The sequence below is a fragment of the Amblyomma maculatum genome, chromosome 4, assembly GCF_055883805.1.
Source record: "Amblyomma maculatum isolate TAMU_Amacu chromosome 4, ASM5588380v1, whole genome shotgun sequence".
Classification (NCBI taxonomy): domain Eukaryota; kingdom Metazoa; phylum Arthropoda; class Arachnida; order Ixodida; family Ixodidae; genus Amblyomma; species Amblyomma maculatum.
In genome coordinates, this window is record NC_139347.1 from 6,444,931 (window position 1) to 6,470,121 (window position 25,191).

The following is a 25,191-nucleotide window of genomic DNA, read 5'->3' on the forward strand; positions in this document are numbered from 1 at the left end:
TTACACACGATTGCTGTATGCAGCTGCAGTTGGAATTGATGACGGGGGCCAAGACAGTGAAAGTAGGAACAAGCAATGCGCACCTTCCTGATCTTGTTCCCGTCCCGGTCCTGTAACAAGCAAGGGTATGCACTAAAGATGTCATTTCAAGCCAAGATAAAAAAAAAACTGCACGACCACAAGCTAGGAAAGGATAACAAAAACTCACACACTGTAGGACTAGACCGGACGGTGATGGTGAAATGCATAACAAATTTACTACACCGGCAGTGGATAGGTTACAATGCTTGGAATAAATCTCTTCAACTCCATAGTGTATGTATATATATATATATATATATATACACACACACATATGGTTTATAGAGTTTAGCATCCGAAAGCGACTCAGGCTATGAGAAACGTCATGGTTGAGGGCTCCAAAAATTTTGACGACCTGGCATTCCTTAATGTGCACCAACATTGCACAGTATATAAGCTGCTTGCTTTTTTTCTCTACCGAAAGGCAGCTAGCTGCAACAACGTTTGGTAAAATAAACTCCAGAGAGCTTAGTTTTCACTACTGCAATTAGTTACGTCTTTTACTGCTCTTCCATGTAGATTGCCTGTGAAGAGAAGTGCTTGCCAATTGCTAAAGAGAAGCTAATTGCTCGTGCTTGTGTATTTTGCATAATTTACAGGTCTGAGTAGGAGTTGGACTTTTGAGTTTCTATTTATTCAGAAGAATATCATTTTAGGTGTTTTTGGAGAACACACTTCCAGAGCTCAAGTAACCACCCTCACATCTTTGGTGCCATTCCCAGCACTGCCAACTCCCATATAAACATAAACACAACTGGCAAATATCTGGGCTCTCCATTGCATCATATATTAGACAAACAACAGTGAAACAGACTGCTCAGGAGCCAAGATTTGAGCTAGCGGTGGTGTCTGCCTTTGCTCCTGTTTTTTTCTCCTCCCTATACTGCTAATTTGTTTGGAAAAACTTCCCCACAACAAAAAGTTATATTTTAATATGCTCTGTTGTGTTGCTTAGCTCCAATGCTAGACATATGACTGCTCGTGTGAAGAGCTTTCAACTGCAACAAGGAGCATATGGCCTGTAAAGTTCATTGCAGGACCCTGTGGCAGACTTGGCATGCAGCTTTTATTTTTTCACAAAACAGTGTTATTCACTCCTAAAATGCTCCTTTCGAGCCTATGGTATAATTCTACAATAACATAGTTGTGACATTCAATTGCAGTGTAGTCAGACGCGGCAACCATCATTAACCACAGTCTTATTACTAATTGGTCTGTTCCTTAACAGTCAGTGGATGAATAAAATTAAAAATAAGATGCATCGTGATCTTATATCTTGCCAGCTTATCTCTCTTGCAAGCCTTAATACCATAATAACCAAAGAAAACAAAAATTAATGCTATTAAATGTGCCCTCTGGCTCTAACTTCTTTCGGACTACTTGTGGGTGAACACTACACAAACTCCAGAAGGGCTGCTCCTGGTCCTACGAGGCTGGGACAGGTAGGTAACTGCCGCTTGCGGCGGGGGCTAGCCTGTCACCATATTTTTCTGTTGTAGGCCGTCATTGCACCCGCTACCGCTTCGATGGTGGACGACAGCTGTTGTGACGTGCGACTTTCTCTCCCTCTTCTTTTTCTTTTTTCTCTATTTTTTCTTCTGTTCGCACGAGGCAGCGGAGGTGGCTCAGCTACAGAGCCAGTAGCAGGCCTGTGCATTTTCTTCTTCTTCTTCCTTCAGTTGCAACAACAACAACACAAGCTCCAGATATTGTCCCAAGTGATCAGTAAGTGATAGCAAAAGCTGTGTTATAGCTATCATGTAACACCTTCATCCGAGTTTGCTTTTATTTTTCTGCAAACCTATCTGGCTCAGCCTTCTCCCTGCTCCACAGCACTGCTTTGAAGCATGGTGGCAGCATGCAACAATTCCAGACTTAAACCAGCCATACCACATATTCGAGCCCATCCAGGATAGTGTTGATCTCGGCGCTGTAGACAAGGCTGATGTGGCACTTGCCCAGCAGGCGGCGGGCTCGCCGCCGAATCTCTTCAATGGGTACCTCCATCATGAGCATGAAGGCGATCAGGTTAGACAGTAGCGTCGACAGCAGCCGGTCTTCGTCGTGCTCCAGCCGCTTCTTCTCGGGGCTCGACAGGGATCGGTACCTAGGCAAATAAATTCAAGATAGGCAGTTCTTAAACGGTGCTTCCCTACGCTCTAACATTTAAAGACGGGGCAGACACTACCAGGAGGTGTGCGAATAATACCTGCTATTCGACTTGACTGCATTGCACTTTCCCTATTCAAATTATTCAAAACCTCCCAAACATTCAGAAATTATGAAATCACTGGGCACGAAGGTGACCCAGTTACTTGTTGAGGATAGCAGGATGGATGGAGTTGGAGCCAATGTGCACCACTGCAGTGCATTCATGGCAAACGCCCTTCTTAATTTTCGTCCTTTGGAATTATAACGGCATACCTTAGACAACACAAGACAGAAACACTGGCCTCGAAGCAAGTGCACACAGTTGCACAGGGGCGCCTTCGGTTTGCAACCGTATTTTGGGCTGATCACAGGGCTTGCAGTTCAGAGAAGCCTGCACGCAAGGGCTAAGAGGGCTAAGTGTCGTTGCAAACACTGCATTTAGAGCGGCATTCCGTAATCGGTGCCTTGTCTTGAGGAGCTCAAATGAGCATAGAAGGAATGTTCCAGTTCGCATTGTAGCTCAGGTTGTGGCTCTTGTGTCTGTTTCATGAGCCGCATTGCTGCACTTTTCCAGTACTTTTTCCTGTGCCTCGCCCCTGCAATTACTAATTGGCTGATGTTGCTCTTGCGGTAAGGAGTCATCTGGCCACCTAACAATACTCAATGACTGAAATCAGCAATGTTCTTTATTATGTGACCATAATTTTAAATTGCAACATCGGGCTTTCCCAGCAAGAGCTACATACTTACCTCTAGCCAAGTTCAGCTGAGAGACTGGAGGGTCGGCTATGCACTTGTCTGCAGGGCTTCACCTGACCATAAAGCTACAGCCAACATCAGTGACTATAGTGGACGGTTCGTGGTTTGGTTTATGCCATTACTCATTAAATCTTTCTTTACCACATCCACTGAGCATCGTTAGCCTGCTAATGATGACTTCACGCAACAATTTCGAAGCCTTCTGCGTTGCTTATGGAGACGCAGTGCCATTTCGCATGTAATCAGATAATAACTGAGGTTTAGTTTATAATGTAGTTTTCTTTTTTTTTTCTCGTGCCACAATATTTTAAACGCTTTTTGAAGGCGCGGTACATCTATTAGTCCCCCAGCAATGAGCTCCACGTTGATTTCAAAGCAATCCGCTTTGCTTACTTACACGCTGAGCCACCTCTAAAATAATGAGACAACTGGAGTTTCGTTTTCAATGTTGTATGCTTTTTCTCTTGGGGCACTACTTTTTTTTTAAAGCATTCCAAAGTTGTGGCAGTCTCCAAGTCTAAAACAAGACACCCCAGCTCTGCAAAGTTGAAAATCCCGCGACTTCGCCTATTTTGCAGTTGATTTAATCGACACCCTAAGCAGAAGAGAGTCTGGAAATGCTGCTTTTAATTAATAATAAAGTTTTGACAGCGGCGCCAGCAGAAAAAAGGCTGCAACGTCGGCGTATGTGCACTGGTTAGTTTCATTTTTGTCGCTGGCTTCGTTTTGGGTGTACAGTTATTATCTTGCGCCGAAAATACTATTCAAGTTACAGCTTTATTTTCTTTAGAGATAGTAGCCAATAAGAGATCCAACATTCTGTATATTCCAGAAAAATATTAACTTCATTTTCATTTCAGGTGCAAATGTAGATCTAGAAGTTTTGCTCTATTTTATATAATAGCAATTCTGGTAATATTCGCACAATAAAAAATAAAATAAAAATAAAGGTCTACCAATAGAGACAAAAAACGGTCATTTTCCCCAAGGTAAGGAGAGTTAAAATGGCAAATAAAGGACTGTGGCTTATTGTGCAGTTAGCTTATTATAGCTTGTCTCGCTGTTGTTTTCAATGAAATGCACCCTTCAGTTTTCTTTTGAATGGCAAAGTCCACAACCAATTTCCATTATTTGTGTTTGCAACCAAAAGCTTGGAAGTTTATTATCTGCACACTTGAAATGACTACAAGTGCAACTATTCCAGCACCATGGAAAATGGTAGAAGAATAAAACCAAAGGTTGCCCACACACCCACTGACATAATCAATTACTTCTATTGTTACTCCTTTGCTAGAGATAAGACAAGGATTCTTTCTAGGAAAGCACATGAGTCCATTGCTCAAACCAAAAGGTGACAGACATGCTTTCTTGCGAATCGCTGCCTGGAAAAGGAAAATGTCACTAGCAGAGGCTTGTCCCCTAATAATCGAAATAAATTTTCTTGGTGTTGGTAGAGCTGTGAAAGTCAAGGTGTTTCTTCCAGTGTGTGCAGTTGCAACTTAAACTATTTAGTACTATAGTAAGGGTGTGCATTCTGCGTGTTAATACAACGAATACAATATAAATTAATTTTTGACTGGAATGGTTCAAGAAGCTCAATAATGAACTATGTGCTGAGCCGACTTCAGATGGAAGGCTCGACATCACCAAGAAATTGGTGATTTGGGCACAACACACACACACAAAAGGTAAAGCAAGAAAATCAGCCTTTAAGAAAACAATGTTTTCCATACCAAGGAACCCTGCCTCACCCGTTTATTTTTATAGTTAGCAAGAAAGGGATGTTGCATCATTGTAGTTTAGTTAGCTAAACAAGAAATTTTTTGAGCCACAACTATGTCTACTAAAATTACCTTATGGGATGTTATACCTCTGTCACACGGACACGGCTGAACTCCTTTCAACTCCCTTCAACCAAGGTAGCCATTACCTCGAGGGAGATACGTGCCGTGTCACACGGCAGTCCATTATGGAAGGAAGTTAAATGGAGTTTTGAAGCAAAGGAGATCGACGATCTACATTGATGGGCGAAGGGAGTACTCTCGTTTCCAATGTGCTTTGCTTCCGAGTCATTAAATAACATATTTCTTCAATAATGTAATTTTTACTCCTAAATATATTAGTTTTTATTGCATAAAATTGTATTCTAACTCGGTTAGTTGCGTTTAATTGTCGCGACTGCACCACGTAATGCACAACGCCGCGTATGGTGTCCAGCAGAGCGGAAAAAATGGCTATGTTTAGAGCATGGTCGTTGTTTTCAGCAAATGTGTGTTCTTTTATATTGATATGACTAAAGCTAATTGCATTTTGCGAGGAAAATAGTAGTATAAAAAATATTTTAGTTTGTTTTGGACATTATTTTTTATATCTTTGTGCAAAATAAACAGCGCCTAATGGCCCCCTGTTGGCTGCTCTGAGAAGCTCGTTGCAAGCCGTGTGACACGGGGACAACTCCTTTAAGGCGAAACTCCCTGCGACTCCCTTGCGCTCCTTTAGACCAAGGAAGTTCAAGGTAGTTCCGAGTCGGCCGTGTGACAGGGATATTACACCATGCTGCACCATCAATCTCAAAATGACAACACTGGCAATGCTTGCCTTTCCATAAGAACTCCTGGTTGCTGGTCCATCCCGATAAGGTCACGCTCTTGAGCGACAGCATCGAAGAAGGCATCTTCCCAGAACTGAGGCTCACCCCAAATACTGGCCCGTTCTTTGCCTGTGCAGGAAGACAGCGAAGTGAGCAAGCAGACCTAGCTGTGTCTAGCATCACCAAATCCATGATCGACATAGGCGGCACCACTTGTCATTATTCCAAAGGCGTAATAATTGCAGCCTAGCCTTTCCGAAGCCCTCTGCAAATTTTGGTGAATAAAAAGTTACAGTGAACCTTTGTTAACCCAAGGTTTTAAAGCAGAGAAAAGGTTTTGAGATGAGCAAGGAAACAAAATTCACATTCAATTAAAGAAATTTAAGAATTCTATTCTTATTCTGCAATAACAAAGTTATATCTTTATTTTGCAACAAAGATTCCTCTACGCAGAGTGAGCACATAATTGTAATAAGTCCACGTCCCATGCAACAGCCTGGAACAAACTTGCACAATTAAAGGCCAACACATGAGGTTTGGGAGTGAGTCTACCTCAACTTAAGAGGCTCCGTAAAACAAATCTGGAGAGCTATTGAGTTAAGCAATGCTTTGAAATAAGTGAGTTAAAAAGTCTATAAAGTCTTACTGCATTCCAATTTTTCACTGAATGCACAACACAGACATTGCTCCGGTCTGTGCTGGAGTGTGCTTGGCGCTTACAATGCGAGTGCACCCACCGATCAGGCCCTGGTAGATGTACGTCCGGCACTGTGGTGGTGGGGATGAGCGAGTGGGCGTGCTGGGACTGGCCCCCTGGGCCCCCTGCCCGCCGCCGGGGTTCCTGCCGCCCCCGGCGAATCCAAAGCCCCCACTCAGGCTGCTCTTGGTGCTCCAGATGCTTGAGGCACGCATCTGCCTCGACATCATGAACTGTGCCGAGGAGAGAAAGTCGGGAAAAGAAAGGCAACGCCTACTATGGACAAAGCTCACTCAACCTTTGCCCTCCTACACTGGGCAGTGTGGCAGCTAACGCATTATATATATTGGATAAAAAACAGACTCCTCGTTACAAGAGGACAATGCATTATGCAACTCTCCAGCAGCTAAGCAGCTGTGCACCAATCACACAACAGTTAAGTGACGAAAACTAGGCATCAGAGGACAAATTACACTTCAATCACATCACAAAAACGGTCACAAACTTGTCAATCGGCCCCCACTACTATTGGTTGACAGACCCGTTGGTCAGAATTGACCAATAGGAGCGCGGCTAGCCGATCGGTTTGTGACAGTTTTGTGACAGCTTTTGTGATGTGATTGCAGCATAATTCAACCCCAGTTCTTGCTTTTCCTTGCGATCTCCAAAGAGTAACACCCGCCCCCCCCCCCCACCTCCACCCCCCCCAGCCATCCAAAAGAATAAACATATCCACTCACAAGTTAAAATACGAAACTTAATTATGTCCACTTGGCCGTCCGATGCTGATCTCCAGAATTCAAAATCTCACCAATAACGTCTCTGCCCGATATCAGAGCCAGCCCAAGCGCTGCCTTAAACACTGACCGCTATGCACAGGAGCATAATGCAGGCTGGTATATGTATATATATATATTTTTTTCTTTGTCTCGCAGGGGAAAAGATGAACAGCAAAGTACCGCAAAGTTTGGGCATCCATAAAACAATTTAAATTTAAGACTGATCCCCCAATAAGTATACACGCATTCACACCTCACCACCACTAAACCTGCTATTGCTTACCAATTTCTAGAATACAATTTATTTCAATACCAGAATTTGATTCCACCTTAAACCAAGACCACATTAACACACCTAAATTAACTTTTCAGAAACGTTTTTCTCTAAAATGAAAACCCTTAAGAAAGGACGAATCCTGAGCATGCAGCCACTGCGAACACTGACCTTTCTCTCTGTGCACACCAAATCATTGAGCAAAACACCATAGCTACTCCACCAGTTAGGTAACAAAGAATGTATCAAAACAAAAGTGCAAACTCGCTCGTTAAACAAATACTATACTTCTGAAGGGATGCTGAGGTTTCAGGGATGATGCAAACCAGACAGTCTTTTATGACAGTAGTCGCTATGGAATGAAAAAAAAAAAAAAAATCACACATGCACACATCATATGCAAGCATGCAATAATGAGCAATTAGGTAAACAGCTGTCAGTGCAATGTCCGTCTCTGCCTATAAATTGAGGTGGCATTTCAAGAAAAAGATGATAAAGAAAAAGTGCGTGAGAAAAGCAGGAAAATATAAACAATCGGTATTTTGTGAGCTGTCTCCGAAATGCGAAAATTTTAAGGTAGCTTCATAAATACTAAAGATATTGACAATCAAAACTGATGCTCCTTCTCCTCCCTTAACTCAATGAACACCAATGTGCAAGAAAAAAATAAGAACGACAGGTCGCAACGGTTCCCCCTCCCCTCCACTTGGGTGCACCCAGAATAAAAGTCCAGTTGACGTCAACAGGAAGAGGCAGCTAAGAACATGGCTAAGAACAGTGAGGTGTCACCCTAATCGGTTGCAAGCGGTCGCTGGAAACAAAGTTTTAAAATTAATTATAAATTAGTGTATACACAGAGCCTTTTGAATTTTGTTCAGATACCCCTAAAGACCACCTCCACGGATTTGTTATGACCATAAATATCTTTTCTGGGGCCCTTTAATATTCTACGAATGACCAGTGATTTTCAAGACTGTCCTAATCAGTATGCTTGACCCTACACAGTGTTAATACCTGGCACTATCTCAGTACTCCAATGTAAGGCTATCATGCTTGCCAATAACAAACACCCAAAGCTCACTATAATTTCCAGTGTATAAGACGTAGTTTTTTACAAAACTTTGGTAGAGCATCTTATACAGTAGTCTGCCTTATGTGCATTTTTTTATTGTCTCGCGCAACATTCATAGGTGAACTTCATCATGAAACCGTTGTGGTAGCGACGTCTGCTATCAGAATAGCTACGGTTGCCTACAGGCATCTAGAGCATTAGTAACATAAAATGCCAAAAGATGGCAACATACGCGCTCCTCACTCTTTCCATGCTGCCAAGATAAGCCAGGGCAAGCCGACTCACATTTCCAGTTGCGATATACAACTTTGTTTGGTGGCTATTGCATATGTTTCCCACTTCCTGCGTGCACTTTGCAACGTGTGTCAGAACCCGAGCGTAGCGAGACGATCAGCGCAGCGATTATGAGCACGAAGAGGATATGGCAGCACTGCCACGAGAAATTGGCGTGCTTTTTTTTTTTATAGCGTGTCCGAAGATGAAGCCTTTCAAGGATTTGAGTAATAATAAAGTGTTGCTGCTCTCACTATGCGAGAGTATTTTCAGGCATGACCTCTTTTTTTTTTTTTTTCCCCGTCATTAGCATGTAACCAGTTTTTTTTTTTCTGGCACAGAGAGTTTCGCGATGGTCATGCAAGAAGATGTAGTTATGTCCTAACTTGGGAAATTGTGATTGAGATGCGTCCTATATACCAAATTCTTTATTGCAAGCCTCTAAATATGATGCTGCGTCTTATACACAGGAAAATATGGTACAAATTGTAGTGCGCTGCTGCTGCTAAAAGCAGTTTTTAAAAATTGGATCACCTTGCAATTCATTTAATCCTAGTCACGCATGAACACTTGCAAGCAAGCACTAATTATGAACCTAACGATGAAGATAAGGCTCAAGATGATAGCCCTCAGAAGAACACATGAAACTCATAATCCAGCTTCCACTATACCTTTTTATCTCTCCAGCCTGCCGTAATGAAACCTACAGCTGGATATGGTGCAGGTCAATGCTACAGAAAAGCAAGGGCTTAAGAATAACACAAGTGAGCATGACATATGCCGGACAATAGGCAGAAAGATTACATGCCCACTCCTCAGTACAAGGAGCCAACTAGACCGTCACTGTTTTAAGTAAGAGGAAAAAACTTTATTAAAAGCAGCCTTTCATGTTTGCTGCTTTGATAAGCTGTAACAAAAGATTATGGACAAAGAACTGTTGGCAAAGTTTTTGACTCATTAAACCTGTCACAGCCCACTCCCGCTAACCAACGCATAGAGGAATAAATTTTGTAAATAGCACGACTAAAAATGCAGTTGAAATAACGAACTAGGTCCCACTCCTCCTGTCCTACACAATAAATGATTTTAGATGCATGAAAACAATATTTCCGATAAAGCACTTGTTGGCCTTGTCAATGTTTTAACTGTCCACAGCCTTTCACTAGATGACATTGAATTTTGTGAAAAGGTGTGGCAATATATATAAAAATTGGCATTAAAAAACTTGACAAATCTGTTTTATCCCGTATAAACCGACTACTGCACTAAAGCCCTTTATGTCTTTAGAAAAGAAACGGTTGGGACCTATGCCTCCGTTTGTTTGGCACCGACACAAGTTTCTTTAGCTGAGGAACATGGATTTACAAGAAAAATCAGACTTCCACACCACAGTGCTTAAACAAGTTTACATGCTTGTGCACGTTCATTCACAGTAATATGCTATGCTGAGCTGGCCTTACTGATGTTAATGAAACTCCTTTTTCATGATTTCCTTGTTCCGGCGTTTTGTACTTTTATTTTCAAAGATGAAGAGAAAAACACAACTCCGTCAAGCCACCATTAATCTGTTAAAAACAACTTACAGTGCTCAGTTGATCAATTCGCTCACTGCTCAGTAGTGCCCATTCGCAGTACATGAAAGTATTTGGCGAGCCAACGTGGGTGTTTGACATCCTTGAAAATCGATATATGGTCCAGAATATTTCTACACTGAGGCTAACACTAGTATTCAAATGGCCAGAAGCTATTGAACAGTGTTGAGCACACAACAATGAATAAGAAACCTTTAATGCTGTGGCTACAGCTGCAAAGTCACACCTGACTTCATACAATAATTTACTAAGAATATTAAAGCTCTGTTTGTTCGTTGCTTGTTTGTGTTGGGTTTTATGATGCACAGGCTGCTAAGGCCATCATGCACCAAACACAAGGTCTAAGTAGATTCTTTGGTCAGCAGAACTACAGTTTGTAGTGTGTTACAACTTATTTAGGATCCCCGATTCTTTGAGGAAACTAAATACGGATGAAATTTAAACAAGCGGATTTTCTCCTATGAGTAAAGTGAGATGGAAAGGAATTAATTCCTTGTAGAATGAAGTAAAATATTTAAATCCTTAGCGGTTCGAGTTCTATGCATAAGAATAGAATTTCTCATAAAATGGTTTGTCCCGTTTTCTTGGTAAAAAGTTGTGTGCTACGTGTGTATGTTTCCAGTTGTGATGTATGGATGCGAGAGTTGGACTGCGAAGAAGGCTGACCGCCTGGTGCTGGCGGAGACCCTTGAGAGTTCCTTGGACTGCCAGAAAATCAAATCAGTCGATATTGTCGACCATAAACCCTGACTGCTCATTGGAGGGTCAAATTCTAAAGTTAAAGCTCAGCTACTTTGGTCATCTGATGAGAAGAGAGGAGTCGCTGGAAAAAGCTTTGATGTTGGGAAAGGTTGAGGGTCACCGGAGAAGAGGTAGGCAGCGAACGCGATGGTTGGATGGCATTCTCGAGGTGCTGCAGATGAAGTTATGTGATGTTAGAAAGATAGTGAAAGACTGGAAAGCGTGGCGTGATATGGTTCATAGGGTCACGAAGAGTCGGACACAACTGAACGACTGAACTGACGTGTGTATGTCCAATATGAAGACGGCCCAGAATTACTTCATAAAAGCGCTTTCAGCGCTGTGTGGATAACTTCCATTTTCCTAGGATGAGTTTTACCAGGCATAGCTTATTTCTTTCTTCACTGTTCCATTTATTCTGCCATTGATCCTTTAGCTTATATTGTAGTAATTTGATCTTTGCGGGGAATGTGCATTTTCGTTATTCTTCTGAGCTTGTCGGTACAAAAATCGGCTCTCTCATTACCATCTATTTCAACATGGCTCGGAATGTGATCATCTGTCCTCGTGTGGTGCCTTTTTTGATGTTGTGGATGATGCTCCCTATTATTAGTTGAAAAGCATTTTCGGAATGTAATGCCATAAGAAGACTCACGGAATCAATAAATTATGCTGTTGTTAAGGTTTTGATTTATTACTCTGCCTATGGCCACATAGATAGCATAAATTCGGCTGCAAATATGGATGCATAATTTGGTAGCCTCACTACACCTTCACTGTTACCTTGCAAAACTGCACATCCAACATAATTTGATGATTCTGAGCCATCTGTGTAAAACTCAGTGCAGTTCTTATATTTCTGTTTTAGAGCCAGGTATTCTTGTAAAATATGTTCGTGCAGTGTTTGCTTTTTATGAAAATGTGTGAGAGTGAGGTCACATGCACAGGAAAGGCTGCACCAAGGCGGCAACGGTTCATGTCTTTGGGCAATATTTGGAAGGGCGTCTAGTATTTCTAATTCTTCGCATATATCCTCAAAGCGGAGCATCAAAGGTCTGATTGACTGAGGTTTATTGATGACCAGTGTTCTGAAATTGCCCTTTGTAACTATTGGGTAACAAAGATGTTTTGTAAGGGATCTTATTCTAAGTACAAAGGTACATGTAAGCATCATCCTGCTGTCTGCAAGGGGTGCTTCATTTGTTTCTGCATAGAGGCTACTTGTGGGGGATGTCCTGCATGCACCAACTGAGAGACTCAAACAAAGGTTATGAACTGGGCCCAGTCGCTTTAGATAAGATTGTCTCACAGAGCCATATGCTATGCTTCCGTAACCTAAGGTAGAACGCATTATAGATTGATAGATATGTAAAAGACACGTCCTGTCCGACCCCCAGTGTTTTCGTGACAATACTTTGAGAATTTTTAGCGATTTCAATGCTTTCTTCTTGACGGTGTTTATGTTGGGTAAAAATGTTAGTTTTCTATCAAAAGTAATGCCTAAAAACTTCTGTTCAGTTTTAACAGGTAGTGCAGTTTTGTTTAGGTGGGATCAGTATGCAGGCCATGTTTGACAGAGCCACTGATTTCTGTGGAGAAAACTGGAACTCCTTTTTGTCTACCCATGTTGCTAGTTTGTTTATTGTCAACTGTATTTGTCACTCGCACGTCAATATGTTGAAGGATGTGCAAGCGATATGGAGGTCATGTACCGTATGCCTTAGTACTCTATGTGCCTTATCATTATGGCCAAGTTTAACAAGTTTAACGGTCTTTTTTCCATCGTCCTTATTGTGTATCAAACATTGATGGCATGCCATTACCTCGTCTTCAGTTTCCCCGAAATGCTGAATGTGCTAACTATGTGTATAAAGTGTAAAAATGCAACTTACTGACAAATGATGTCACAGGCATGGGAATTTCCAGAGGACTAAAGTGGCAGCCTAATATTTTAAGCTACTTTTCACATCTTTAGTTTTAAGTCTGTCAATGTGGCCAGATGAGCTCACTCTGGTGCAAGAAGCAGGTTAGTGAAAGCAGAGACAACAAGAAATCTCCAATGTTTCTGCTTGCAGCCGTGCTCTCCTGTGGTGTTTTTTCTTTCATAAAGAATAAACCTTAACAAACTTTCCAAGTTCTAGTTTCAGTTTCACGCACAGACAGCACACTGCCCTCACCTAGTCCTTGGTTGCAGCCAAAACATTGTGGTGACACACTATATTGCACTGGCAGGCTGATGAAAGAAAAAAAAAAATTTGAGCAGCCACAAGAGCGACAACACACGATGCAATGTTCACAAGCACACACACACACACACACACACACACACAAAACACACATATCGAGCATGCATACAATGTCAGGCAAAAAACTGGAAAGAATTGGAAAAAGCACCATTCATATAATGTAGCCCAAATGTAACAAAAAAGAATGAGGGTCTATTTACTACTACTACTACTACTACTACTACTACTACTACTACTACTACTACTACTACTACTACTACTACTACTACTATTATTATTATTAGGTACTACTACTACTACTACTACTACTACTACTACTACTACTACTACTACTACTACTACTACTACTATTATTATTATTAGGTACTACTACTACTACTACTACTACCACACCTACTACAACAAGCTACCACAACTACAAAGTATATCAAAAAGGGGTTGACTCTTTCATTGAGTATATATGTAATAAAAAGTCCAAACTAAAACATGTTCCTTAACACACAGCCTTTGCAGAACTGCTCTGACCATCTGGATAATTTGCACAACACACAAAGCACCAAAGCAGCAAATGATAAGAGTGCATCACTCGGATGCATGAAGCACACCTCCAGTGCTATGCAGACACGCAGACAATGCCAGAGTCTCGTGATTAGTTCACACGTCACACAAGTTCTCACGGTTTGCAGAGAGTAAGTGTCCATTAACGAACAAGTGAGCAAATACAACAGAAGTTTCCAGATTTCTTGCGGACATCCATATGTGTGTTACGAAGATAATGCGAATTAGATACCATTACAGTTCAACAAATTCTGCTGTGCAGAACCGGCTACAACTTGGGCAAGACAAGACTTGAGACAAGCTCAAGTCGTTTCTTGTAAACACTACTCACCTGCATACATGTAAACCATACTGAAACTTGCAACTCCATAAGGCAAAAAGAAAAAAAAAGTTATGTTGTGCCATTCTGCACTGTATTATTGCCGCATCATCCAAAACATCATGGTCTACAACATTCATGAAACAATGCTAGTAGTAAGTTAAGGAAATTAACAGCAAACTGCATAAGCAAAAGAAAAAAAAAAGTCTTTACAAAGCATGAAGCTCTAACTTGGGTTTTACTGAGTTCAACAGGCCGGGACACTGGCCCATTACTTTTCAAGCACACAAGCTCCCCCATTTCACAGCTGGTGGCATGCTTGCCAGCTGAAACTTGCATAACTTGCCCACATAGAGGAAGTGGGGGGGGGGGGGGGGGGGAGTGAAAGAGCAGCAAAGGGACTGTCCGACAGAATCTGGTCCCAGGACTTCTTGCAGGTAACATTTGCATAATACTACAAGTGCTTAGAAGTTTAAGAGACTGCAGCTCCCTCATTCTAGAGTGGCAATCTACGACAACTTAAAGAGAGGGAGGAAGTCATGGATGAGGATGCTAGGTATACTCACGCCGCCTGCCTCCACCTCACTGTCAGAGACGGTCGAGCGAAAGGAGGCGTTGCTCCCCCCTCGCGACTGGCGAAAGAAGGCAGGGTTCATGGTGACGCTGCCTGTATCGCTGATGTTGCCACTGGGCACCGTCAAATCCGAGCCTTGGCTCGTGCCGGCGTCCGACACCTATGCAGGGACCAACCCCAGACACAGGTGGGTGCAGTTTTTACACGTGAGATGGTGGGGCTACACTGCCACTAATCACCTAACCACACCACCTGCTCACAACAGTTGATAAGACTATTACACACACACACACAAACACACACGAAAATAAAGCTATCGGATCTGCAACATTTTGCCTAACTGAAGAACAAGGCTGTGGCAATGATCATATAATGATAGTATTTATTACACGGGTGTTCCTGAGGAACTTCCAAACTCAGCTAATCCCACTTTCAACCCTCTTGCGAAGATGGAAATGATAGTTGTTTTCACCTATTCCCTCCTCAGTTTTCATGCTTTATTTCTCTTGTGTTGCCCCCTTGTTCTTTCTTAATCCCTCTGTTGCCATTTATCCCTTGACAGTACAGTATCTATCACAATGCTCCTACTTTTATAATCATTTTCTTCTGTATATTCATGCTGTAGAGAAAAAAAATCTCAACCGTTTACCCTGACATGGACTCATTCCTGGGGCTCAATTTATCATACCAGTGTTAGGTGGAGCCCAAACTATAAGAGAAAGCCAGTTACCGAAAATAATGCCTCGTGGTACTCATCACATGAGCAATGGCAAAAGCAAACTAAATAGAGAGAAAGAGAGAAAAAAATGGAAAGAATGACACATAATAAGCAGAGGCCCAGCTGACAGCAAAATTAATACATGTCTCATCTCCCTTACAGCTCCTGATTAATTAACACTGATGACATTTACTCCCACAAATCCAATAAACTCAATGCAATTCAGGTGCCCCTGATGTTGTATTCTAAAGCTCCTGTAAGTGTGCACTGCAGAGCTGCTGCACGCATAGTGAATAGGACATAGGAGGCTTCTATGTTCGGGTCCAGTATTCTAAAATTCTCTACATTAAATAGGTTGGTTTGCAATGATATCTAGGCTGCTCGTGCAGTCTCTTTGATACTTTCAATACTATTAACTACCCCCCACTACATAAAGCAGACAAATGTAGAGAGGATGAGGGACTCATTATGATACATAAATATGCACTGCATGCCTTTCTTCAATTTTTATTATGTAATTTATCTCTACACATCAACATTTCAATAACTACTGCCTCATTGGTTTCACATCCCTTACCTAGTTAGCAGGATGCATCCTAAGAATATGCAGTTACTCGTCTATTGCTTAGTTGATCAAAACAAAAATCTTATGTGTAGGTAGGACTACAGTCAAATCTCGATATAATGAATCCCGCGGGACCGCGAAAAATCATTCATTATTTTGAAATATCGTTGTAATGAAAAATCTGCGATTATAAGCCAGTGGTCAAACCTAGGTATGAAAATGACGTACCTTGGCAGTAGGCACGTGAGTAGACAAGCAAAACCTCAAGTGAAAAGGTTGCACTAACTCCAAAGCTGATTTATATGAAGAAATCCATTATTTTCTTCTGCCGCGTGCAGCAAACACGACCGCACACTACATTACACCTATAGTGAACTAGAATATTATCCTAGTGGCGTGAATGAAGAGGCACAGGCGTGCTCCTTGGCGTAGAAACCACGAGATGGCGCCACTGCAACTTCTTCTAGCAGCAGCATTGTTGCTGCTTCAGACACTTGTGCATGTTTCTCTGTGTCGTTGCCCTATTGTGGTGGATTTATCCTTCTTTAGTAAATAAGCATGCATGCCGCTGCTTTAACTAGCTTCAGTGTAATTAAGCATTTTGTTTCGTACCTTGGCTTTCTGAGCAGTTCAGCCGTGGTGAAAAATTGCGTCGTTCTGTGTTGTCTGCTACCATGAAGGGGCGGTGCGAAATGCTTGATTTGTTGCTGGCTTTTTTGTCTTCATTCGCGCAGAAAAGTACGCATTTCTCATGGAGAATTTCAAGTCCCGTGTCTCTCTGTATAGTTGTTGAGAAGAGCATGCTGGCGTCACTATTGCAATTCAGCCGACAGAGCTTTGAAGGAAGCGTCACTCGTTGAAGCACATTAATTGCGAAGGGCTAACACTCGGTGAGGCTTGCAGCTTCAGCAATTCGTTTAAAGCGTTCAGCTCAGAAACAGAAATATCGCTTCGATGCAGACAAACCTCATCTGTTTCGATATGTGTGCCTTGTCGTGACTTCTTGCTGGTCGCCGAAAAGGTTGCTTTTGCTGGCCTTTTTCTTTCCGGTCTCTGTTTAACGCTTCGCACAGAAAGGTAAGAGGGGCAGTCAGGCAGGAGTGTAGGCACCGCACCAGGTGCCAAATACGGTTTTCCACGAGGATGTCTCACTTCGGAGCCGTTTATCACGTGTACGTAGTCCTGCAATATGCCTTCGGGCTCAAAGTGGCACTCGCAGACCGCTGAAGATTTTGTCAGTGCTTTGTCCTCCCTATGAAGATTGCGCTCCCACCTTTTACTGAGGTCATCGTCTCTTAAGTGCCGAACGAGGACGCCTTAGGAGCGCCCGGGTGACCGCTCGACAGCCCGGCGCAAAGCAATGAGTGTCTTCCTCTTCGACATCGTGCCACTCAGTACGGACTACATATACACCAACACCGTGTTTACAAACAAAGGGGGCGCTCGCGGCGTCGCAGCCGACTGGGGGTGAAAAATAGTGTTAGCGCCCATATGAATACATGAAACCGAAAGATTTCAAAGCAGTTTTCTCTTTTCACGGGGCATCTACGATGTCGTTATTCGACACAGAGCAACCATGAACGCCCTAGAACAGATAGCGAAAGTATAAAATCTCATTACCGAGGCGAAGTATTTTTAAAATATCGCGAAACATGTGGGGGTGCGAGTTGGGAGGGCGACCCGTAGAAATACATTAAACACAACTTACCAGAACATTTTTCTCCTTTCGCATAGCACCAGAAGTGGTGGCCAGTCGATAAACATTGACCAGCGCTTTGAAGAAGTGTGTGATAAAGTATGGTGCGTCATTACGGAGGCAGTCTACTTTTAAAATTGCCCGAATAACGTGTACGTGTTATAAATCCAGACGGCGCCATAAAGGCAAGCTGGGTGTAACGAATCGCGCAGTTTTGCTTACAGTCTGATATGCTGCCGCATAGGGTAAATAAGCTTGGTAATACTGTCGCTCCAGCGATACGTCCCAGACAGAATTACATTTAAAAAGCAGTTGTCAAACGCCATACAACAATATGGACCGAACGAGATTCGCGCATTGCAGCAGACGACAGCGCAGCTGGCGATATCCACCGCGGCCGCCTCCAGCTCCGGAGCGTCTGCTAGCGACAGCGGGTGGTGCATGGTCATCTGCAACTGTGCGTGGTCGGTTTATCGTGCTGTGAGTGGTCCCGCAAGTCATCAGACTTGCATTACTTGCAACATGACGTCGAGGCGTCGTACAAGCCGTTCACCAAAAAATGAGAAGGGTTCAACGCTGCTGAACCGAGCAAAATGTTGCGGTGAGTTGTGTTTGCATATGTTTCTATGGATCGCCCTCCCAAATCGCTATCGCATACAATTCGCGGTATTTTAAAAATGCGAATAATGAGTTTTCATACTTTCGTGATCTGTTCGAGGATGTTCATGGTTGCTCTGTACCGAATAACGACATCACAGATGACCCGTGAAATTAGGAAACTGCTTTGGAATATTTCGCTTCCATGTATTCCTATGGGCGCTAAGCCTATTTTTCACCCCCAGTCGGACCACGCTGGCGATAGGAGCGCCACCGCATCGTGCTTACGTCACAGATCAGTGTTGGTCTATAGCACTACAATCAAACCGACCGCACGCAAGAGACGATTTATGAATGTGAAACATTACTTCGCTATGATCACAGATTTCCGTCCGCAGACCGCGTCTGCAGGCCGACCGAAACGCAGAGTGACCGTCTGGAGGACGTGGTCCGAGAGCCGTTCCGACTGCCCTCAGCAGTGCGGAGGCACTGATGCGGGGATAGTAAAAGGAGTGGCAGCACCCCTTGCGGGAGGCGAGCCGTTTTGCTTCAACCGTTCCGCTGGCGCGCGCCTCCGTTCGCGCCAGTAGGTGAGTATTCTAGTTCATTATAATTACACCACTACAGCACATACACCTTCCGCTTTCCGGAACACCTCATCGCATGCGTGATTGCACCGAGCGATGAAGTACGGACTTTGTCCATGTGCAAAACAAAAAAAACTAAACATCGGAGTTTTTTTATGACCCCATCTTCAATGCTCCCTGAGCTTTGAAAATCTTGTCTCGGTCTTTCATAATGATCGCGGCAGTCGATGGAGCAATGCTAGCTGTCTGTAGAGGCCGAATCACTTTTTCCCTGCATCGATTTCTTGCATTGAAAGCAGCTGCGTTCATATCTTCTTGGCACTTCGCTGGCTAATATCATCGCCAACCTCGCACAAACTTCGCAATAAGATAATCAGCGGAAAAAAAAAAAAAAAAAATACCGTCCCGCACGCGCGAACGACCGAGTCACGTACGGCGCACAACACAGGAAGAAAAAAAAACGCAGGCAGCTAGGCCTGCTGGCTACTGCGTAATAAACCATAGCTTCATGGTGGCGCTAGGAGCTGGTCCTAGATGTCCTGATGATGATAGCTACAGCCCACGGACCATACACACAGAAACGGCGGTTTCTGTTTCGTTTCAGGCGAGAGTTGCAAGCTGCGGTGCTGTTAATTTGAGCCAAATTCGTAATACTGATGTTTCAAAATTATAGAACAAGAAATAAAATATGTTCGTTATTCTGAAATATACGCTATTTTGAAATTCGTAATTTTGAAATAGTTTTACATTCAAAACATGGCAAATCTGCCGGGGATTCATAAAAAATTCGTTAATTTGAAAAGTTTGTTAATGTGGTGTTCGTAGTAAAGAGATTTCACTGTAATACGCATGAAAAACTAACCCACCTAACCTGGTGCCAGTGGCACCAGATATCCAAGGAGAGTAAGGATGTCTAAAAAAAAAAAAAAACATTGCAGAGTATAGTTGTTTTAACAGGCCTAATTCTTTTCAGAATTAAGTGCCCAATTGCTGTTCCTTTGTTTTTTTACTCGGATTACTTTCATACGCATCCATTTTCCCCTAGAGTTTGGGTACTCATTTATACAGACGCACACACGCAAAAGCATATTTTGAAAGAGAGAGGAAACAATTGACAAAGAACTGGTTGATAAGCTACTTGGTTGATTGGTAGGTAGGTATGATTGCATTTATTGGTAGTTTCAGTATAATAATACTTGCATAATGAGCAAGTTCATTTCAAAAACTAGATAGCACTAGCACTAACTAATGTGCACCTAAAATGCCCTGAAATGTTTTTGCCAATGACAAATATAAAACCCCATATTACTTACAATACAAACTGCTAAAAAGAATATTTAAAGTCAACTGAGCCACATTACAGAACAATTTGCAATCCTTACTGAAAACAAAATGAAAACATTTTTTCAAGTGCTTCAAATGGTCACAACGAAAGTTTATTTGCGGTGCTGGTAACCTTTTAACGCCATGTATATATGAAGGCAAGCTGCCATGTGAAAGAGGTGCTTTTTCCAAGAAAGAGTGCATAGTATAGTAAAAGAAAGAAATTCGTTGTCCCACGGTAAGGAACAGAAAGAAAGAGCAGGTACCACGAGGCCAGGTTCATGCAGAAAGAAGCCTTTGTGAAAATGTATACAATAAGAGACTGCCATGTGCTTGCAATGACACTGCACCAGCTTTGCACAGTACCAAAAGCCACAACAGTAACAGTGCACAAGGCCTCTCAAAGGTGTAGAGAGAAAGGGAGAACCCCCTCTACAATATCAGAAAAGCATGCACAGCTGCAAAGAAGCATTTGGCAAGTGAGGAGGCCCCGACTCCCCCAATGCGAGCGGAGACACAGCGAGTAACACGTGCACAAGGTGCCACCAGAAAACACAGCTGTCCAGAGAAGAAAGATGTTTGCACTAGACTTCGATCCAACCAACAGCAGCCCATTCCACAGGGTCAAACTTGGTGATGGCTTCATCATCATCATCATCATCAGCCTGACTATACCCACTGCAGGGCGAAGGCCTCTCCCATATTTGTCCAATTAACTCGGTTCTGTGCTAGCTGCATCCACTTGACCCCTGCGAACTTCTTAACCGCATCCGCCCACCTAACTTTCTGCCGCCCCCTGCTACGCTTTCCTTCCCTTGGAATCCAGTTTGTTACCCTAAGCGACCATCGGTTATCCTCTCTTCGCACTACATGTCCTGCCCATGCCCATTTCTTCTTCTTAATTTCCACTAGAATATCAGTAACTTGAGTTATTTCTCTGACCCACTCTGCACGCTTCCTATCTCTTAATGTTACCTCTACAATTTTGCGTTCCATAGCCCTCTGAGTTGTCCTCAACTTGAGTAGAACCCTCTTGGTTAGCCTCCATGTTTCAGCCCCATAGGTGAGTACAGGTAAGATGCAACTGTTGTATACTTTCCTCTTGAGTGATACCGGTAAGCTGCTAGTCATAATCTGCGAGTGCTTCCAAATGCACTCCATCCCAATCTTATTCTTGTTATTTCATTTTCATGGTCCGGATCTGTGGTTACTACCTGTCCTAAGTAGGCATATTCGCCTACTACTTCCAGTGCTTTGCTACCTAACGTAAACTGCGGTTGCTTCCCGAGGCTGTTGAACATTACCTTAGTCTTCTGCATATTGATTTTTAAGCCTACCTTTCTACTTTTCCTGTCTAGATCATTAATCATTATTTGCAGTTTATCCCCCGAGTTACTTAGCAAGGCAATGTCATCAGCAAATCGCAAATTACTGAGGTATTATCTATCAACCTTTATTCCTAACTGTTCCCATCCCAAGTTTCTGAATACTTCCTCTAAGCAAGCTGTGAATAGTACTGGGGAGATTGTATCTCCTTGCATAACTTTCTTTATGGAAATTTTGTTACTTTCTTTATGCAGAACTATGGTTGCTGTGCAGCCACTATATATATCTTCCAGTACTTTCACGTACGGCTCGTCTACCCCCTGATTTCGCAATGCCTGCATCACCGCTGAGGTTTCAACTGAGTCAAATGCTTTTTCGTAATCAATGAATGCTATGTATAAGGGCTGGTTATATTCCGAGCATTTTTCTATCACCTGGTTGATGGTATGGATATGATCGATAGTACAGTACCGTTTCCGAAAACCTGCTTGATCCTTTGCTTGATTGCAGTCTAAAGTAGTCCCGATTCTATTAGCGATTACCTTAGTTAATACCTTATACGTAACAGACAGTAAGCTGATTGGTCTGTAATTTTTAAGGTCCTTAGAGTCCCCTTTCTTATGAATGAGGATTATGTTTGCATTCTTCCATGGTTCCGGTACCGTCGATGACGCCAGGCACTGCGTATACAGGAAGGCCAGTTTTTCTAGCACGATATCCCCCCCTCCTTTAACAAATCTGTAGTTATCTGATCCTCTCCAGCTGATTTCCTCATTTTCGTAGTTTCTAATGCTTCCTTGACCTCGTCCTTCGTCACTGTTGGAATGTCTGACTGGTTTTCCCTACCACCAATCTCATTACGCTCCTGACTACTTTGGCTACTGTAGAGATCTGTATAGAACTCCTCGGCTACTTTGACCATCTTGTCCATATTTGTGATGATGTTGCCCGCTTTGTCCCTTATTGCATACATCTGGTTTTTGCCTATGCCCAATTTCTTTTTTACCGCTTTAAGGCTTCCCCCGTTCTTTACAGCATCAATTTTCTCCATGTTATACTTCCTTATATCGGCCACCTTGCGCTTATTGATTAGCTTTGATATCTCGGCCAATTCTATCTGGTCTGTTGGATTGGAAGCTCTCATACTCTGGCGTTTCTTAATCAAATCTTTTGTCTCCTTACACAGCTTACCGGTATCCTCTCTAACTATGGCTTAACAAACTTAACCAACTATAACTAGCTCAAGTAGTTTGCAGCTGCCCCTTTAAACACTAAATACCTAAATATTGTGATAATTTACTTCCAGTAATGAGGCACTAAAAATATAAAAGATTACTGCTGTTCTGCCTTTACTCTGTGCAGAAAGCTGTTATAAAACTATTGTTGCTAAGTAGTCCCCGCTACAAGTGCAGCTGCAAAAATTGGCATCTTCTATATTCTTTTCAACTTAATTATGAAAACGTGTATCATTTACAGACAATGCGAAGCCTTTTGCACTCCCTGTGCATTCAAAACTGTACATTTTAAACAAGAAACCAATAAGAAGGCATTTTAGACAACTATACTCAGTTAGAAGCACTTGACTATGATCAAGCATGTATTTCTCGCCCCAGAGAACCAGTGTGGTGCTGCAGCTAGCATGCACACTCCACCAAAGCTGTCAGTGAGTTATAGACGAAACTGTTAGGGGAATCCCTACAGGCGACAACAGGCAAAGGTGGCAGGACCCAAGTGGAAACCCTCACCTCTGAGTCGATGCTTGTGATCTTTGAGAGAACAAGCTTTTTGGCGTTCAGCAGTCCTCGGAACATGTCTGACGGCTCATTGGACTGGTCGACGCTGCCGCTGGAAGGTATCACATTCATTTGCGGTGGTGGGTGTTGTTGGTGCAGTGACGGTGGTGGTGCGTGCTGAGACATGTCAGTCAGGCCTGGTGGCAAGGAACATTAAAATGACGGCATTAATGTGACGATTAGAAAAACACTCCCTCTATGGGAAACACAATAAGGTTCTGTAGAAAAGTTTGGTAAACAGACACTGCCAAAATACTAGGTTCACTGTATGAGGGTGCTAACAGTGAATCTGCAATCAGCCAAGCATCGATGAGAAAGAGCTCGATGGGAAACAGTATAAAATCAGCACAAAATTATCTCGTACTTATGGGCCAAAGAAAAATGAAAAAGAGCATTCTGAGAGAAACAGCAAAAGCTAAATGTAATGGAACACTGCTGTTACAATCCCGGGTGGTGCATTTTTGGTGCTGCTACCTACGTTTCCTTCAGCAGTCTCGGCCTTCCAACCTCCCACAGAAACCACCGCAATGCAAACTGAGCTGCTGTTCGACATTTTTCGAAAGCGTTAAAACAACATGGACGGAGAAGAACCAGGCAGGGACAAGCGCCTTCTGAGCTTCTGTAGCACAACTGTGCCAACTTTTCCGCATACCCTGTCACGATTGTCAGTTTACAGTAGTGGTTTATTCTAAGCTGGCATTCTGACAGTTGGCATTTAGCACATGTTGAATGGTTTTTGAATGATCCTGCGGTGGCGGGGAGCGAACTTGGCGAAGTGCCCGTGATGACTTGATTGCACAAGCCCGGTTTGATTTGTCATGCCGCGCTTGGGGCAGGCGTAGTCCACTGCCACAAAATCATTGGAAAGTGTGATAGCTGCAAATGCTGTAAGCGAACAATGCTAAAAGCCGGTGTCATGATCACAGTTGACCGCGTGCTTTCGTTGATTCATAGATGCAAGAATAAACCTGCTGCTTGTTAACATCCGCAGCACGCCGCATGTTCAGTATGGACGACTCTTGCAAAAGAAAAAAAAAATTGCTGCTTCTTAACATCTACAGCAGCCATAGCATACGCTACGCCGCACATTCAGCATGACGAAGATGGTCAACTCTCGGAAAAAAAAATAAAAAATGCTGCATCTTAACGTCCGCAGCTGCCATACCCATACGCTACGCAGCACGTTCAGCAAGACGACAAAGATAAACGACTCTCGCGAAAAAAAAAAAAAAAAGAAGGGGGGGGGGGAAGAGAGAGAGAGATAATGCGTTGCTTCTTAGCGTCCATAGCCGCCTAGCTTCTGCGCTTTCAGCACGACAACACAAGATGCACATCGCACGTCGGCTGTCGCACGCAGAGGGTTCACAACACACACTGGAGAAAGCATCCGACGTTCTGTCTGCCACGGGCTGAGCTGGCATGCATAGTGTGTGCTGCTGCGAATGAAGACCAGGAAAGAGAGGAAGGGGGGAGATAAAGCTCTGTAGAAGAATGGGCACACCCTTTCGCTTCGCTCTATCGCGTTTTTCCCCTCTCCCGAACACCACGACTGCATTGGTTCCCTCTCATTCTTTCAAGCACATATGGCTTGCAAATGTCACGAGCTGGCGCGCGGCAAACGATCACAGCAGATGCGCACGCCTTTAGGGAAAGGGCGCGGCGCTGCCCTAGACCAGCCGTTGCCGAACTGTGCCCTCTCATTCCTTCCGCGTGTGGCTTGAAAACGTCACATGGCAAACGGCCGATGATGCGATCGTCTTTGGGGAAGGCGCACCGTCCAATGCGTGGTGCGGAGTTTGATATATCGAACGACCGGTGAAATTGAGTTCGATATATGACGCAGCCTTCCTATACATTTATATAGGATTTTCAAGCAGATA

General features: G+C 43.1%; 1 protein-coding gene across 6 annotated transcripts in view; it reads right to left on the reverse strand.

The window, feature by feature from the left end:
* The window catches only part of Rab3-GEF (Rab3 GDP-GTP exchange factor), a 129,140-nt gene that overhangs the window by 18,786 nt on the left and 85,163 nt on the right, over nucleotides 1–25,191 (reverse strand). For 5 of the 6 annotated variants that reach the window (XM_084600695.1, XM_084600694.1, XM_084600698.1 and 2 more), the window contains exons 24-29: nucleotides 23,264–23,448; nucleotides 14,699–14,866; nucleotides 6,319–6,511; nucleotides 5,590–5,710; nucleotides 1,972–2,188; nucleotides 84–110 (exon numbers count right to left, since the gene is read on the reverse strand). In XM_084600695.1, coding sequence (XP_084456821.1) covers nucleotides 84–110; nucleotides 1,972–2,188; nucleotides 5,590–5,710; nucleotides 6,319–6,511; nucleotides 14,699–14,866; nucleotides 23,264–23,448 — 911 coding nt within the window. The remainder of the gene's footprint in view (nucleotides 1–83; nucleotides 111–1,971; nucleotides 2,189–5,589; nucleotides 5,711–6,318; nucleotides 6,512–14,698; nucleotides 14,867–23,263; nucleotides 23,449–25,191) is intronic. The other variant, XM_084600697.1, reaches the window with a different exon arrangement.